This window comes from Lepidochelys kempii, chromosome 16 (assembly GCF_965140265.1).
Source record: "Lepidochelys kempii isolate rLepKem1 chromosome 16, rLepKem1.hap2, whole genome shotgun sequence".
NCBI lineage: Eukaryota > Metazoa > Chordata > Testudines > Cheloniidae > Lepidochelys > Lepidochelys kempii.
In genome coordinates, this window is record NC_133271.1 from 7,644,511 (window position 1) to 7,659,182 (window position 14,672).

The 14,672-nt window shown below is 45.3% G+C and overlaps 1 protein-coding gene across 19 annotated transcripts in view; it reads left to right on the plus strand.

The window, feature by feature from the left end:
- Positions 1–14,672, plus strand: part of ZNF618 (zinc finger protein 618) — a 325,146-nt gene that overhangs the window by 188,902 nt on the left and 121,572 nt on the right. For 18 of the 19 annotated variants that reach the window (XM_073314156.1, XM_073314151.1, XM_073314152.1 and 15 more), the window contains exon 3: positions 14,066–14,149. The exons of the other annotated variant lie outside the window; for it this stretch is intronic. In XM_073314156.1, coding sequence (XP_073170257.1) covers positions 14,066–14,149 — 84 coding nt within the window. The remainder of the gene's footprint in view (positions 1–14,065; positions 14,150–14,672) is intronic. 19 annotated transcript variants of the gene reach the window in all.

The window sequence follows — 14,672 nt, forward strand, 5'->3', positions numbered from 1 at the left end:
CAGCCTCCTCCGCCCGGGTCAACCGGGTCAAGAGCTCTGGCCTGGTGGTTGGGGACGGCTGGCAGGCGAGCTCCCTCCCACCCATGCTTCAGGCCATCCGGTGGAGCGCGGGTCCGCTGCTCTATCTCGGCGTTTACCTTTCTGCCGCGTATCCCTCTCCACCGGAGAGCTGGCATGATTTAGAGGGCAGGGTGATCGAGCGGCTCCGGAAATGGACAGGACTACTCCGGTGCCTCTCCCTTCGAGGGAGAGTGCTGGTGCTTCATCAACTGGTCCTGTCCGTGCTCTGGTACTGGCTCAACACCCTGGTCCCAGCCCTGGGTTTCCTGGCCAACCTCCAGACATAGATTCTGGAGTTCTTCTAGTCAGGACTGCACTGGGTCCCTGCAGGGATTCTCCATCTGCCCCTGGAGGAGGGAGAGCAGGGCCTGAAGTGTCTGCACACTCAGATCCATGTCTTCCACCTCCGGGCCCTGCAGAGGCTCCTTTATGGTGTAGGTAGTCCGGCATGGAGCGTACTGGCGCACGCCTTCCTGCGCCGCTTCCAAGGGCTCCGATACGACTGGCGGCTCCTTTATTTCCATCTGAGAGGTCTTCCGCGAGACCTCTCCAGGCTGCCGGTCTTCTACCAGGACCTCCTCTGGACCTGGAAACTGCTCTCAACGACCAGGTCTGTGGCAGCCACCGAGGGGGCAGATCTCCTCACGGAGCCCCTGCTACACAACCCCCAGCTTCGCGTGCAGGTGGCGGAGTCCCCCTCGGTGCACCAGAGGTTGGTCCTGGCAGAAGTCACAAGAGTCGGAGACCTCCTGGACTACGACCGGGGAGACTGGCTGGATCCCTTGATGCTCGCTCAGCGCATGGGGCTCTCCAGACCTTGTATTCCCCGACACATACTTCAGGAGGTGAGGGTCGCTTTGCCACCATCTGCTCGGGTTTACCTCGACGGGGTCCTGCACGAGGGCACGCCCACCCTCCACCCGAGGCCTGCCGGACTTTTTCATCGGGCCCCCGCCCCGTGGACCCAACCGACCCCCCCCACCCCTTCACCGTGAGCCGGCTGCACGAGCTGCAGCCGGTCTGCTTCCAGACCGCGCCAAGGAAACATCTATACACACTCATGCTCCATACCCTTCACACCCTCACTCTCATGTCCCGCCCAGATACAAAATGGTGGGACCTCCTGCCACCTTTGGAGGATGAGGAGCCCTGGTGTGCCGGCCTATATTCCACGTTGGTCCTGTGGCCGGGATATCAGTTGGTTGCTCCTTCATGGAGCCGTGAGCACGGGCGTGTACTTGGCGCGGTTCACCGCTATCCTAGACACCTGCCCTTTTTGCGGCGTGAGGGAAACTCTGGCACACGTATATTTGGAGTGTGCCAGGCTGCAGCCCCTATTCCAGCTCCTCACAAATATTTTATTACGTTTTTGGTTGCACTTTTCCCCTCACCTTCTTATTTATGCACTCCCTATCCGTGGCCCCACAAAGTCACAGGATCTCCTGGTCAGCCTCCTCCTGGCCCTAGTTAAAATGGCTATCTATAAAACCTGAGTGAGGAGGTTGGCCAATGGAGTCTCCTGTGACTGTGGGGCCTATTTCCGATTCTCCGTCAGTTCACGTATCCGGGCAGAGTTCCTCTGGGCGGCATCCACTGACTCCCTTGATGCCTTTGAGGCGCAGTGGGCGCTGTCCGGGGTTCTCTGCTCGGTGTCCCCGTCCGATTCCCTTGGTTTACCCTTTGACCACACTCCTGTCCCTGTTGTTTTACTTTGCCCGCCCACTTCCCAGATCCCAATGGGATCACTCTCCTGTAGCCATCTGGCCCAAACCTGTCACAGTATATACTGTTTGTAAAGTCTGAAGAAAGTTTTCAATTCCATGGGACAGTATACCATTCCCTGTCATTTACAAGGGGCTTTACAATAAAAACCTACATTTTAAAAAAAAGCCAAGGCTTTATAATTTTTGAAAGGACAGAGATAAGACTGCTGGCATGTGCCACTCTCCCACATACACACTTTTTTGCGTGTTTTAGCTTTTATGTGAAGTAACATGACCCTTCAACGAGCATTCATGCAGATTTCCTTATCAGACGTTTTACAAAACCTATGTAAATTTAGCAGCTAGGCTTATATCTGTTGCATTCTGAACCAGGAATAAAATTCCTTCTTCCTATATAATTCCTTTACCATTTGTCTTTAAAAAATGGTAGACAGACCCTAATGAAAAACATATCTAACCTTTATGTCCATTTCCTTTATTCAGTTTACACAAAGGAATGTTTCAGAGGAACAGCCGTGTTAGTCTGTATTCGCAAAAAGAAAAGGAGTACTTGTGGCACCTTAGAGACTAACCAATTTATTTGAGCATGAGCTTTCGTGAGCTACAGCTCACTTCATCAGATGTTTACCGTGGAAACTGCGGAATGTGTTTCTTCATAGACTGTTATACTTATTGGAAATGATTGCTGTTGGTTAAGTTGTATTAGAGGCCTTTTAAAGTTTCTAATTTTTTTGCAGGACAGATGATCATTAATAATAAATTAGCAAAACATAGAACAGACAAACACAGCGCCACTTACTCTTCCATCCCCTGCCCTGCTTCCCAAAACAATTAAGCATAAGTTGAAGCCAACTTGTATACTATTTTATAGATAAACCACTGTAAGCATACATTCAGATTAGTCGCTCATACACATTCATATTTTTTTTTCAGGATTATTTTTTACCACACACACACGGATGCACACACATGGCCTAACTTAAAGGAAATCTAATGGTGTAAAATTGGTTAATACACATGTCTGAGACAAAATGCAGGCCTAGTGTAAACTATTTTATGTAAAACAAGTTATCTCTTTTTACTACTTTTTCCACACACTATGCCCTTTTTGTCAAGGTAGACTTGTAACTCTTGTAGAATTTAAAGTATGGAAGGTAAATTAATTTGATTAAACTTGGATTTAATAAATTAAATAAAAGCAGGAATGAGGTATTAGTGAAAACTATATTTTAGTATTTGAGAGGCAGTAGATACAGACAAAATGTTCTTAAATACAATGTATCTTAAATGTTTTATCAATATATATCTTTCATTATTAACTTATTTAGCACATTCAACTAAATAAATTTAAAAAAAATTAAAAAGTCATGAAACAGAGGGAGTAACGCAGACTTTTAAAGGTAACTTGAAAAAACGAAGCATGAGGATAAGGACCTGGGGACTACAGTGGATGAGAAGCTGGATATGAGTCAGCAGTGTGCCCTTGTTGCCAAGAAGGTCAATGGCATGTTGGGCTGCATGAGTAGGAGCATTGCCAGCAGATCGAGGGAAGTGATTTTTCCCCTCTATTCGGCACTGGTGTGGCCACACCTGGAGTATTGTGTCCAGTTTTGGTCCCCCCACTACAGAAGGGATGTGTACAAATTGGAGAGAGTCCAGCAGAGGGCAACAAAAATGATAAGGGCTCTGGGGCACACGACATATGAGGAGAGGCTGAGGGAACTGGGGTTACTTAGTCTGCAGAAGAGAAGAGTGAGGGGGGATTTGATAGCAGCCTTCAATTACCTGAAGGGGGGTTCCAAAGGGGATGGAGCTTGGCAGTTCTCAGGGTGGCAGATGACAGAACAAGGAGCAATGGTCTCAAGTTGCAGTGGGGGAGGTCTAGGTTGGATATTCGGAAACACTATTTCACTAGGAGGATGGTGAAACACTGGAATGGGTTACATAGGGAGGTGGTAGAATTTCCATCCTTAGAGGTTTTTAATGCCTGGCTTGACAAATCCTTGTCTGGGATGATTTAGTTGGTGTTGGTCCTGCTTTGAGCAGGGGGTTGGACTAGATGACCTCCTGAGTTCTATTCTAACCCTAATATTCTATGATTCTATGACAACTAATCAAGAATTGACACAAAACTGTTTAACTAAATAAATATTTCAGTCAGTTATCAATGTTCCCCTAACATCCACGCCAGCTCTCTTATCCCCAGGCCCTGGTATTCATATTAAATTTTTAAAAGTTTTGGATAGTTTCTTTTTTTAAAACTTAATTGGATGTGATTAAAAGCAGAATGTTTAGGAGAAGAATATGGAGAAGGTGTCAGCTTTAGATTAAAAATAAAGTCAGGAAAGGAGGAGGACGGGGTCTGAGCTGGGGGCCGTTTCTTCATATAACGGTGTCAGAGGCTACCTCCTTGTCTCTGACCTTCATGCCTTTTAAAATTGCATTTGTATTGTAAAAAAATCTCAGCCTGTATTGCAACCTGAAATCTAAAACTTTCTTTGCAATTTACAAGTGATAAGCCTATTAAGAGGCCTATGTCCAATCTCTACACACTGCCTTTAGAAAAGTTGTTGTTTGGTTGGGTCTTTTAGTATAATTGGACAATTCATTTAGGCAAAATGTGAAAAACAAGCTAACATTACTCGTTAAAGGTTGGGACAGTATATATTTTAAACATTATAATGTAATTTTTATTTCATTAGACCTCTTCCTCTTCCAATATTCTGTTAGCCTTCTTGGCAACAAGGGCACACTGCTGACTCAGATGCAGCTTCTCGTCCACTGTAATCCCCAGGCCCTTTTCTACAGAACTGCTGCTTAGCCAGTCGGTCCCCAGCCTGTTGCAGTGCATGGGATTCTTCCTTCCTAAGTGCAGGACTCTGCACTTGTCCTTGTTGAACCTCATCAGATTTCTTTTGGCCCAATCCTCCAATTTGTCTAGGTCACTCTGGACCCTTCCATGGTTTAGCATGGGCAAGCGTTTGTCATACAGAAACTCTTGCCGACTTCATTAGGCATTATTTACCCCACTGTTTTGCCAATCTTCCTCATTGCTTTTACAATGGACTATCAGAAAAAGTAAATAAATAATGTTAACAAAATGTGGATTACATACTTGGCGAAATTTCGTAGCAGCACCTGCAAAGCAACAATTAAATGTTTTGGTTTTGTTTGTCATGGCATTCAGGGGGCCCTAAAGAATTATTGTTTCTGTTTTTGTAACAGTTTACCTTTTATTTTTACACAAGCTCTAACCCTTGATACTTCACAGCGTTAACTACTACAGCGCGAGTAGAGGAGAGACCTGAGAAATTACTGAAATCAGAGGGGAAAGTGAAGGTTAAGGGGTGACTTGATTACAGTCTGTAAGTACCTACATGGGGAACATATATTTAATAATGAGATTTCTAGCAGAGAAAGGTTTAAGACAAGCCAGTGGCTGGAAGTTTAAACTAGACAAATTCAGACTGGAAATAAAGTGTAAATTTTTAAGTGAGAGTAATTAACCATGAGAACACTTTATCAAGGATTGTGGTGGATTCTCCATCACTGACAATTTTTAAATCAAGGCTTGATGTTTTTCTAAAAGGTCTGCTCTAGGGATGATTGTGAGGCAGGTGTCTGTCCTGTGTTATACAGGAGATCAGGTGAGATGATCACATGGCCCCTTCTGGCCTTGGAATCTATGCACAGAGTTCCATAAGGAAAAGGTGCCTTGCATTCACCCTCAAATTCCAGTCTAAAGTGATTTCTAAATCACATAGGCATTTTTGACTCTCTCTCTCTCTCTCTGTATGTGTGTGTGTGTGAGTGAGAGAGAGAAAAATATGTACTTCATTCACCATAGAAATGCAGCCACATTTTGGTTGGTCTTTAATGTTTAACAGTGTAAGCATCAACCATACCTCAGCCTAGAGTTTCCTGACCTGGTGGGAGCCACCTCAAAGAGTGAGAGGGTAATTTGTTTGTCACGATCAACCCATCTCTCAGATGTCGTTCACATCAAGAGTGCCAAATATTATTAGAAATTGGACCGAGTCTGTCAACTCATGTAATAGGTGCTATCATAATATAAAATAACAGTTGAGGCAAACATGTGACCATCAGCTGGTAATTACTTTATCACTACAAAGAAGGCAGAGTTGAACCAGAGACCTTCAAGGAAAGTCCGTATCTCGCATTCCCCAAATCATCCAGTACATGTGTATTATATTCTTAACGTAAATGGGTCATGTAGACGTAGAAGGCTTTTTTTCTAAACATGTATTGATTGGAAATGAAGATGGTTACACAGTCTCTGTGTGTGTGTATGAGAGAGAGAGAGAGAGAGAGAGGATTGAATTTAGATAGATATGTGTAACTGTAGGTTAGTGAGGTGTGGATTCAGCCAGAGTAAAATACAAGGACAGCTTGCCTCAGGCTATTTCTACATGTATGGCTGTCAAGGTTCCTCCCCAACTCTGAACTCTAGGGTACAGATGTGGGGACCTGCATGAAAAACCTCCTAAGCTTATCTTTACCAGCTTAGGTCAAAACTTCCCCAAGATACAAAATATTCCACCCGTTGTCCTTGGATTGGCCGCTACCACCACCAAACTAATACTGGTTACTGGGGAAGAGCTGTTTGGATGCGTGTTTCCCCCCAAAATACTTCCCAAAACCTTGCACCCCACTTCCTGGACAAGGTTTGGTAAAAAGCCTCACCAATTTGCCTAGGTGACTACAGACCCAGACCCTTGGATCTTAAGAACAATGAACAATCCTCCCAACACTTGCACCCCCCCCTTTCCTGGGAAATGTTGGATAAAAAGCCTCACCAATTTGCATAGGTGACCACAGACCCAAACCCTTGGATCTGAGAACAATGAAAAAGCATTCAGTTTTCTTACAAGAAGACTTTTAATAAAAATAGAAGTAAATAGAAATAAAGAAATCCCCCCTGTAAAATCAGGATGGTAGATATCTTACAGGGTAATTAGATTCAAAAACATAGAGAACCCCTCTAGGCAAAACCTTAAGTTACAAAAAAGATACACAGACAGAAATAGTTATTCTATTCAGCTCAATTCTTTTCTCAGCCATTTAAAGAAATCATAATCTAACACATACCTAGCTAGATTACTTACTAAAAGTTCTAAGACTCCATTCCTGGTCTATCCCTGGTAAAGACCAGCATATAGACAGACACACACACCCTTTGTTTCTCTCCCTCCTCCCAGCTTTTGAAAGTATCTTGTCTCCTCATTGGTCATTTTGGTCAGGTGCCAGCGAGGTTACCTTTAGCTTCTTAACCCTTTACAGGTGAGAGGAGCTTTCCCCTGGCCAGGAGGGATTTCAAAGGGGTTTACCCTTCCCTTTATATTTATGACACGCCCCCCAAATCTCAGCTAGGGTGAAACACTGGCTGGGATTTCTTCCTGGAGCTCTAGGAAAAACAGAGTTAATAAGATACATGCATCTCTAAATATACTACCAAGTACATAAAGACTAACAATATTTTCTACATCTCAAGGACGATTTTAACCAGTTGAATCTGGGAAACTTTCACGGGAGAGTGCATCAGCCACTTTGTTAGAAGCTCCTGAGATGTGTCGGATGTCGAAATCAAAATCTTGGAGAGCTAAAATCCACCGAAGAAGTTTTTTGTTAGTTTCTTTGACGGTGTGAAGTCACTTCAGTGCAGCATGGTCGGTTTGCAGGTGGAAACGCCGGCCCCAAACATATGAGCGTAGCTTTTCCACAGCGTAGACAATGGCGTAACATTCTTTTTCAGTGACTGACCAGTTGCTTTCCCTCTCAGACAGTTTTTTGCTGAGAAACACTACAGGGTGGAATTCTTGATCAGGTCCTTTCTGCATTAAAACTGCTCCCACACCACGCTCGGACGCATCTGTGGTTACTAGGAACGGTTTGTCAAAGTCTGGGGCCCTTAATACAGGGTCGGACATGAGTGTCGCTTTAAGCTTGTTAAAGGCCTTCTGACGCTTTTCGGTCCACTGAACAGCATTTGGCTGTTTCTTTTTGGTTAGGTCTGTCAGTGGGGCGGCGATTTGGCTGTAGTGCGGTACAAATCGTCTGTAATAACCGGCCAAGCCTAAGAAGGATTGAACCTGTTTCTTTGACTTTGGGACAGGCCACTTTTGGATAGCATCCACTTTGTCCTGTAGGGGGCTGATGTCGGAGGACCAACCTACCCTGGCAAAAATGTCTGCTAGTGCCTGGCACACACTTTTAGCCCTGGTGTTGCTTAGAGCTACTGCTTCCGGCCATCGGGTGGCAAAATCCATGAAAGTCAGTATGTACTGCTTTCCTCTGGCTGTCTTTTTCGGAAAAGGACCCAGAATATCCACAGCTACTTGCTGAAATGGAACTTCAATGATGGGGAGTGGCTGGAGAGGGACTTTGACCTGGTCTTGGGGTTTTTCCACTCTTTGGCACACCTCACAAGACCGGACATAGGTAGAAACATCCTTGCCCATTCCCTCCCAGTGGAATGACCCCCCCAAACGGTCTTTGGTCCTGTTCACCCCAGCATGGCCACTAGGGTGATCATGGGCTAAGCTCAAGAGCTTGGCCCGGTATTTAGTTGGAACTACCAACTGTCTCTGAGGATGCCAATCTTCCTGGTGTCCCCCAGAAAGAGTTTCCTTGTATAAAAGTCCTCTTTCTACAACAAACCTGGATCGATTAGAAGAGCTGAGAGGCGGTGGGTTGCTCCGTGCCGCCGTCCAAGCTCTCTGGAGGCTTTCATCTGCTTCCTGTTCGGTCTGGAACTGTTCCCTTGATGTTGGAGACATCAGTTCCTCATGGGATTGTGGACCTAGGCTTGGTCCCTCTGGAAGCGATATAGGGGATGGAGCTGTTTCTGTTGACTGTGAACCGCTCTCCGCTGGTGCACTATGTTGGGATTCAGGCTCCGGCTGAGCCTCTTGTGTAGGGTTATCGGCTGCTGCCAGTTCAGGTTCGGTGGGGCCCTCTGGTGTTGAGGTTGCAAGTACTGGATTCAGTGCTGACATGGGGTCTGGTGTTGGTTGTTCGGCTGGTTCCGGTTCTGGGACTGGTTCCGTCTGGGTCTCTGGGACTGGATCCACTACTGCTGTTGCAGACATTGGCCTGGGGTCCGGGTCCATCACCTCTGACTGGGTCCTGATAGAAGTTTCCGGAACAGAGCTAGGCCTCACAGCTTGTTTAGCCTGGCTGCGGGTGACCGTTCTCACCCTCTTGGCCTGCTTCACATGATTGGCCAAGTCTTCCCCCAACAGCATGGGGATGGGATAATCATCATAGACTGCAAAAGTCCACATTCCTGACCAGCCCTTGTACTGGACAGGCAACTTGGCTGTAGGCAAATTGAAAGAGTTGGACTTGAAGGGTTGAATCGTCACTTGGATCTCTGGGTTGATTAAATTGGGGTCCACTAAGGAAGCATGGATAGCTGACACTTGTGCTCCGGTGTCCCTCCACGCGGTGACCTTCTTCCCGCCCACACTCACAGTTTCCCTCCGCTCCAATGGTATCTGGGAGGTATCTGGGCCTGCAGACCTCTGGTGTGATTCCGGTGCAATGAACTGTAATCTGTTGGGGTTCTTGGGGCAGTTGGCCTTTACATGCCCCAGCTCGTTACATTTAAAACATCGTCCAGCTGACGGGTCACTGGGGCGAGGTGGGTTGCTGGAGAACGGGGTGGTGGGACGATAAGGGGTCTGGAGGGTTCTTTGGGAGGTAGGTGGGGCCTTGGGCGGCCCCCGGTAATAGGGTGTGGTCTGGGGTGGTCCCTTCTGGTCTCCGCTCCAACTGCGACCAGTTTTCTTCTTCTCTGCCACCTCCACCCATCTGGCTCCAGTCTCTCCTGCCTCAATTACAGTTTTGGGTTTCCCATCTAGGATGTATCTTTCTATTTCCTCAGGAACACCCTCTAAGAATTGTTCCATTTGCATTAGGAAGGGCAAATTTACTGGAGATTCAACACTTGCTCCTGATATCCAGGCATCCCAATGTTTCACAATGTGGTAGGCATGTCGGGTAAATGACATGTCTGGTTTCCACCTTAGGGCTCTGAACCTCCGACGAGACTGCTCGGGTGTTATCCCCATTCTGACTCTCGCCTTGGATTTAAACAGTTCATACTTGTTCATGTGTTCTTTAGGCATTTCAGCTGCCACCTCAGCTAAGGGTCCACTGAGCTGCGGCCTCAGCTCTACCATGTATTGGTCAGTAGAGATGTTGTACCGAAGGCAGGCCCTTTCGAAGTTTTCTAGGAAAGCCTCAGTATCATCGCCTGCCTTGTAGGTGGGGAACTTTCTGGGATGGGAAGTGGTACTTGGAGAAGTATTACTAGGGTTTGTTGGGATATTCTGCTGAGCCTTTATCTTCTCCATCTCCTCCACATACTTCCTCTCTTTTTCCTTCTCCTCCAGTTCTTTGTCCCTTGCTTCCATAGCTCTCCTGTGAGCAGCCGCTTGGTGTTGTTCTGCTTCTCTCGCTGCCTCCCTTTCTTGTTCCTTCTTCAGCCGCATGAGTTCTATCTGTCTTTCATGTTTCCTTTGTCTTTCCGCAGCCTGAAATTTGGCTAATTCCAGCTGTAGTCGAGCTGCGGATTTGGTCATTCTAACCTCTCTGTTTTTAACTAACTTTACACCCGAGGTTTAGAAATAAACAAACAAAACTTGGCTGTAAAATTTTGCTGTGCTGGAATAGAATACCTATTCTCTGATAGTGATTGTCAGCCTACAGAAAAAGACAATTCCCTTGTCTCTGCTCTGGGCCCAAATCAAAGCAAAAAACCTCCAACTACTTGGAAACCTACTTACCCAGCCCAAAGAAAAAGCAAATGGGTAGAACACACACCCCCTATTTACTTTTAGGGAAAAAAAAAAAAACTCTGGGTTGGAAGACTGTGAATTTCCCTGCAGGAGTTAAGTACCCTGCCTCCAGGCAAAGAAAACCTGCAATTCACAAAGATAATCCCCTTTTGTCTCTGCTTGGCCACAAAGCAGAGAAAAAACAAGCTGCTTTCAGTTTCAGCTGCTTTCTGGACTTCCTTTCCAAAGGAAAAAAAAATTTCCTTTTTAAAATCTGTATTTCTAGTTCAAAAAATCTCAACTGGATCTCAAAATGATTTCAGGTTAATCCCACCACTATGCCACCATGTCAAGGTTCCTCCCCCACTCTGAACTCTAGGGTACAGATGTGGGGACCTGCATGAAAAACCTCCTAAGCTTATCTTTACCAGCTTAGGTCAAAACTTCCCCAAGGTACAAAATATGCCACCCGTTGTCCTTGGATTGGCCGCTACCACCACCAAACTAATACTGGTTACTGGGGAAGAGCTGTTTGGATGCGTCTTTCCCCCCAAAATACTTCCCAAAACCTTGCACCCCACTTCCTGGACAAGGTTTGGTAAAAAGCCTCACCAATTTGCCTAGGTGACTACAGACCCAGACCCTTGGATCTTAAGAACAATGAACAATCCTCCCAACACTTGCACCCCCCCCCCTTTCCTGGGAAATGTTGGATAAAAAGCCTCACCAATTTGCATAGGTGACCACAGACCCAAACCCTTGGATCTGAGAACAATGAAAAAGCATTCAGTTTTCTTACAAGAAGACTTTTAATAAAAATAGAAGTAAATAGAAATAAAGAAATCCCCCCTGTAAAATCAGGATGGTAGATATCTTACAGGGTAATTAGATTCAAAAACATAGAGAACCCCTCTAGGCAAAACCTTAAGTTACAAAAAAGATACACAGACAGAAATAGTCATTCTATTCAGCACAATTCTTTTTCTCAGCCATTTAAAGAAATCATAATCTAACACATACCTAGCTAGATTACTTACTAAAAGTTCTAAAAAAGAAAAGGAGTACTTGTGGCACCTTAGAGACTAACCAATTTATTTGAGCATGAGCTTTCGTGAGCTACAGCTCACTTCATCAGATGTGAACATCTGATGAAGTGAGCTGTAGCTCACGAAAGCTCATGCTCAAATAAATTGGTTAGTCTCTAAGGTGCCACAAGTACTCCTTTTCTTTTTGCGAATACAGACTAACACGGCTGTTCCTCTAAAAGTTCTAAGACTCCATTCCTGGTCTGTCCCCGGCAGAAACCAGCATATAGACAGACACACAGACCCTTTGTTTCTCTCCCTCCTCCCAGCTTTTGAAAGTATCTTGTCTCCTCATTGGTCATTTTGGTCAGGTGCCAGCGAGGTTACCTTTAGCTTCTTAACCCTTTACAGGTGAGAGGAGCTTTCCCCTGGCCAGGAGGGATTTCAAAGGGGTCTACCCTTCCCTTTATATTTATGACAGGCTCTCTGTAGAGTGCAAACACTGCAGGCTGCCCTGCCATGTGTATAAATAGCGGTGCAGGCTGTGTGGCCTGCTTAGGTGAGTAAACTAAAGACACGCCAGAACCTCCCACACCTGTGCTGTTGTTTTTAGCAGTGCAATGCTGTGAGAGGCTCCGGCAGCAGGGAAAGGTTCTGACAGTGGGGAAGCAGTGGCAAAAGGGTCTGGCAGCTCCCTGCCTCCCTCTTGCCAGAGCCTTTCACTGCCATGTGAACGTAGCCTGCTTTTTGCTGTGGTATGTGTCTATATGTACCCTACACCGCAAGTGTGGACAAGGCCTACCATGTGAAATTGACTGATGGGTGGAAAGTAACTTTAAATGAGATATTAAATTATAGGAATGTGAATTTTTAAAAAATCAGTTTTGAAAAAGTAGTTAATGTAAAACTTCTTGACTGAATCCTCTGTGTATAGGAAATAGTATGTGGCAATAATACGTGACTGCTGTAGAGTCAGAATAGAATGGAAACAAAACACACTGTTTCTCCAACTTAAAATATTTGTGCATCAGTGAGTGTTGTTTCTTGCATTTAGGAGTCCTGTAGTCTGGTTGAATGGGCTTTTTTTACTGCAAAAATGATCTCTGACCTATGCAGTAAAGAACTGAGAATTGCCAACATTTAAAGCTGTGAAAGTCAAGAGTGTAGAAGCAGGAAGTGGTCAGAAGAAAAAAATCTAACTAGTCAGTCCCCAGGATGTGTCACAGATTAAATAGTTGTTTTATGTAATGAGTAATGCATGCTAATCTAAAAACAAAAACAAAAGAAAAAATACCAACAGTGTATTGGTTTTGGCCAAAAGAGAACTCATTTGCTATTGCTTTATTTTAATCTAGATGCAGCCCATGGTTTTTTCCCAGTTATTGAGATAGTAGAACAAATCCCGTAAAAGTAGAAATGCTAAGACCTGCTCCTCTTTTCTGTCTGCGATACGGAGGGATACATCCTGTGACCTGTGATGTACCTGCAGCGTCGTCCTTTCAGTCACAACAAGAATTTGTTGAGTGTCTAGGAGATGAGATAGAATGAGTTGTGTGGCTTGAATATCAAATAGGGCATGTGGCCCGTAACCAGACTATCATTCTGAATTTGATGCGGATCTTAAATAAGGTTTTGCAGGCCCAGTGCAGGATAATTTCTTGTGTGAGCATCAAGAGATCTATAGGAAGGGGGTTAGCTGTTTATTAAAACTGTGGGAGGCTGATCTTTCTGTTAAGATGGAGCCCCTCGGTAGTTACAGAACTGATGCTTTAAATAAGTATGTGTTAATGTTTTGGGGATTAGGGGCAGCGGTTGTGGAATAATGTTGATTTTAGTTGAGGTTTGTAGGTTGGTCTTTCCCAGAAAAGGTCAGGCAAGAGCATGTCTGCCTGTTCTCTGGAAATTATCCTCTTAGTAGGGGTGGATAAAAAATGGCAATGAGCATGAAGAGCTAAGGTTCTGGGGTCCTGAAAAAGTTTTTCTGATTCAGGCATTCATAGATCAAGAGACTTTAAGGCCAGAAGGGACCAGTAGATCATCTTTGTCCCACCTTCTGTATATCACAGCCCATTAAATTTTACCCAGTTATCTGTGTATTAAGCCCAGTAACTTGTATTAGACTAGATCATCTTCCAGAAAGGCAGCAAGAGATGGAAAATCTGCCACTTCCCGTGGGTGTTTGTTCCAGTGATAAATCCCCTTCACTGTTAAAGCTTTGTGTCTAATTTGAATTTATCTGGTTTCAGCTCCTAGCCATAGATTCTTGTTCTGCCTTTCTTTGCTAGATTAAAGAGTCCTTTGGACCCCATGAAGGCACTCACATACTTGTAATCAAGGTACCTCTCAGTCTTCGTTTTGATAAACTAAATGGATAGAAGTCTTCTTAAGTCTCTCACTGGAAGGCATTTTCTCCTGCCTTCAAATAATTTATGTGGCTCTTCTCTGTACTCTCCAGTTTTTCAACATCCTCCTTAAAATGTGGACACCAGGACTGGACAGAGTATTCCAGTGTCACGTCTCACCAATGCCATATACAGAGGTAAAATCACTCCCCTAATTTTCCTCTCTATTCTCCTGTTTATACATCCAAGGATCGCATTAACCCTTTTTGCCACAGCATCGCCCTGGGAGCAGATGTTGTCCACTATGACCCCTAAATCCTTTTCGGAGTTACTGTTCTCCAGGATAGTCCCCCATTCTGCAGGTGTCATGGGGACCACTCACTGCTCTAGCGCTTCCTCCTGGCAGCTCTGGGGATTAGCTCCTTCCAGGTGCTGTGCCCTCCTCTGGTAGTCTCTCCACCTGTTATCCTTTCTCACCCTGTGGCCCCTCTCATTCCAGGAACTTCAGCTTCCTCTTTGTGACTTGGCCCTCTGGCCAGGTGACTGTGGTCCTCCCTCTCCGAGGTATCAAATTAGTTTGGAGCATACTTCCTAGGCAGTCCACTTTCCACTGCGTGGTCTGTGGCACTTCCTCAGTGGCTGGTAAGGGAACCCAGTCCTGCCCTCTATTCCAACTTCCAGCTCAGGGGCCCTCTCCTCAGAAGTCAATGTCCACACTAT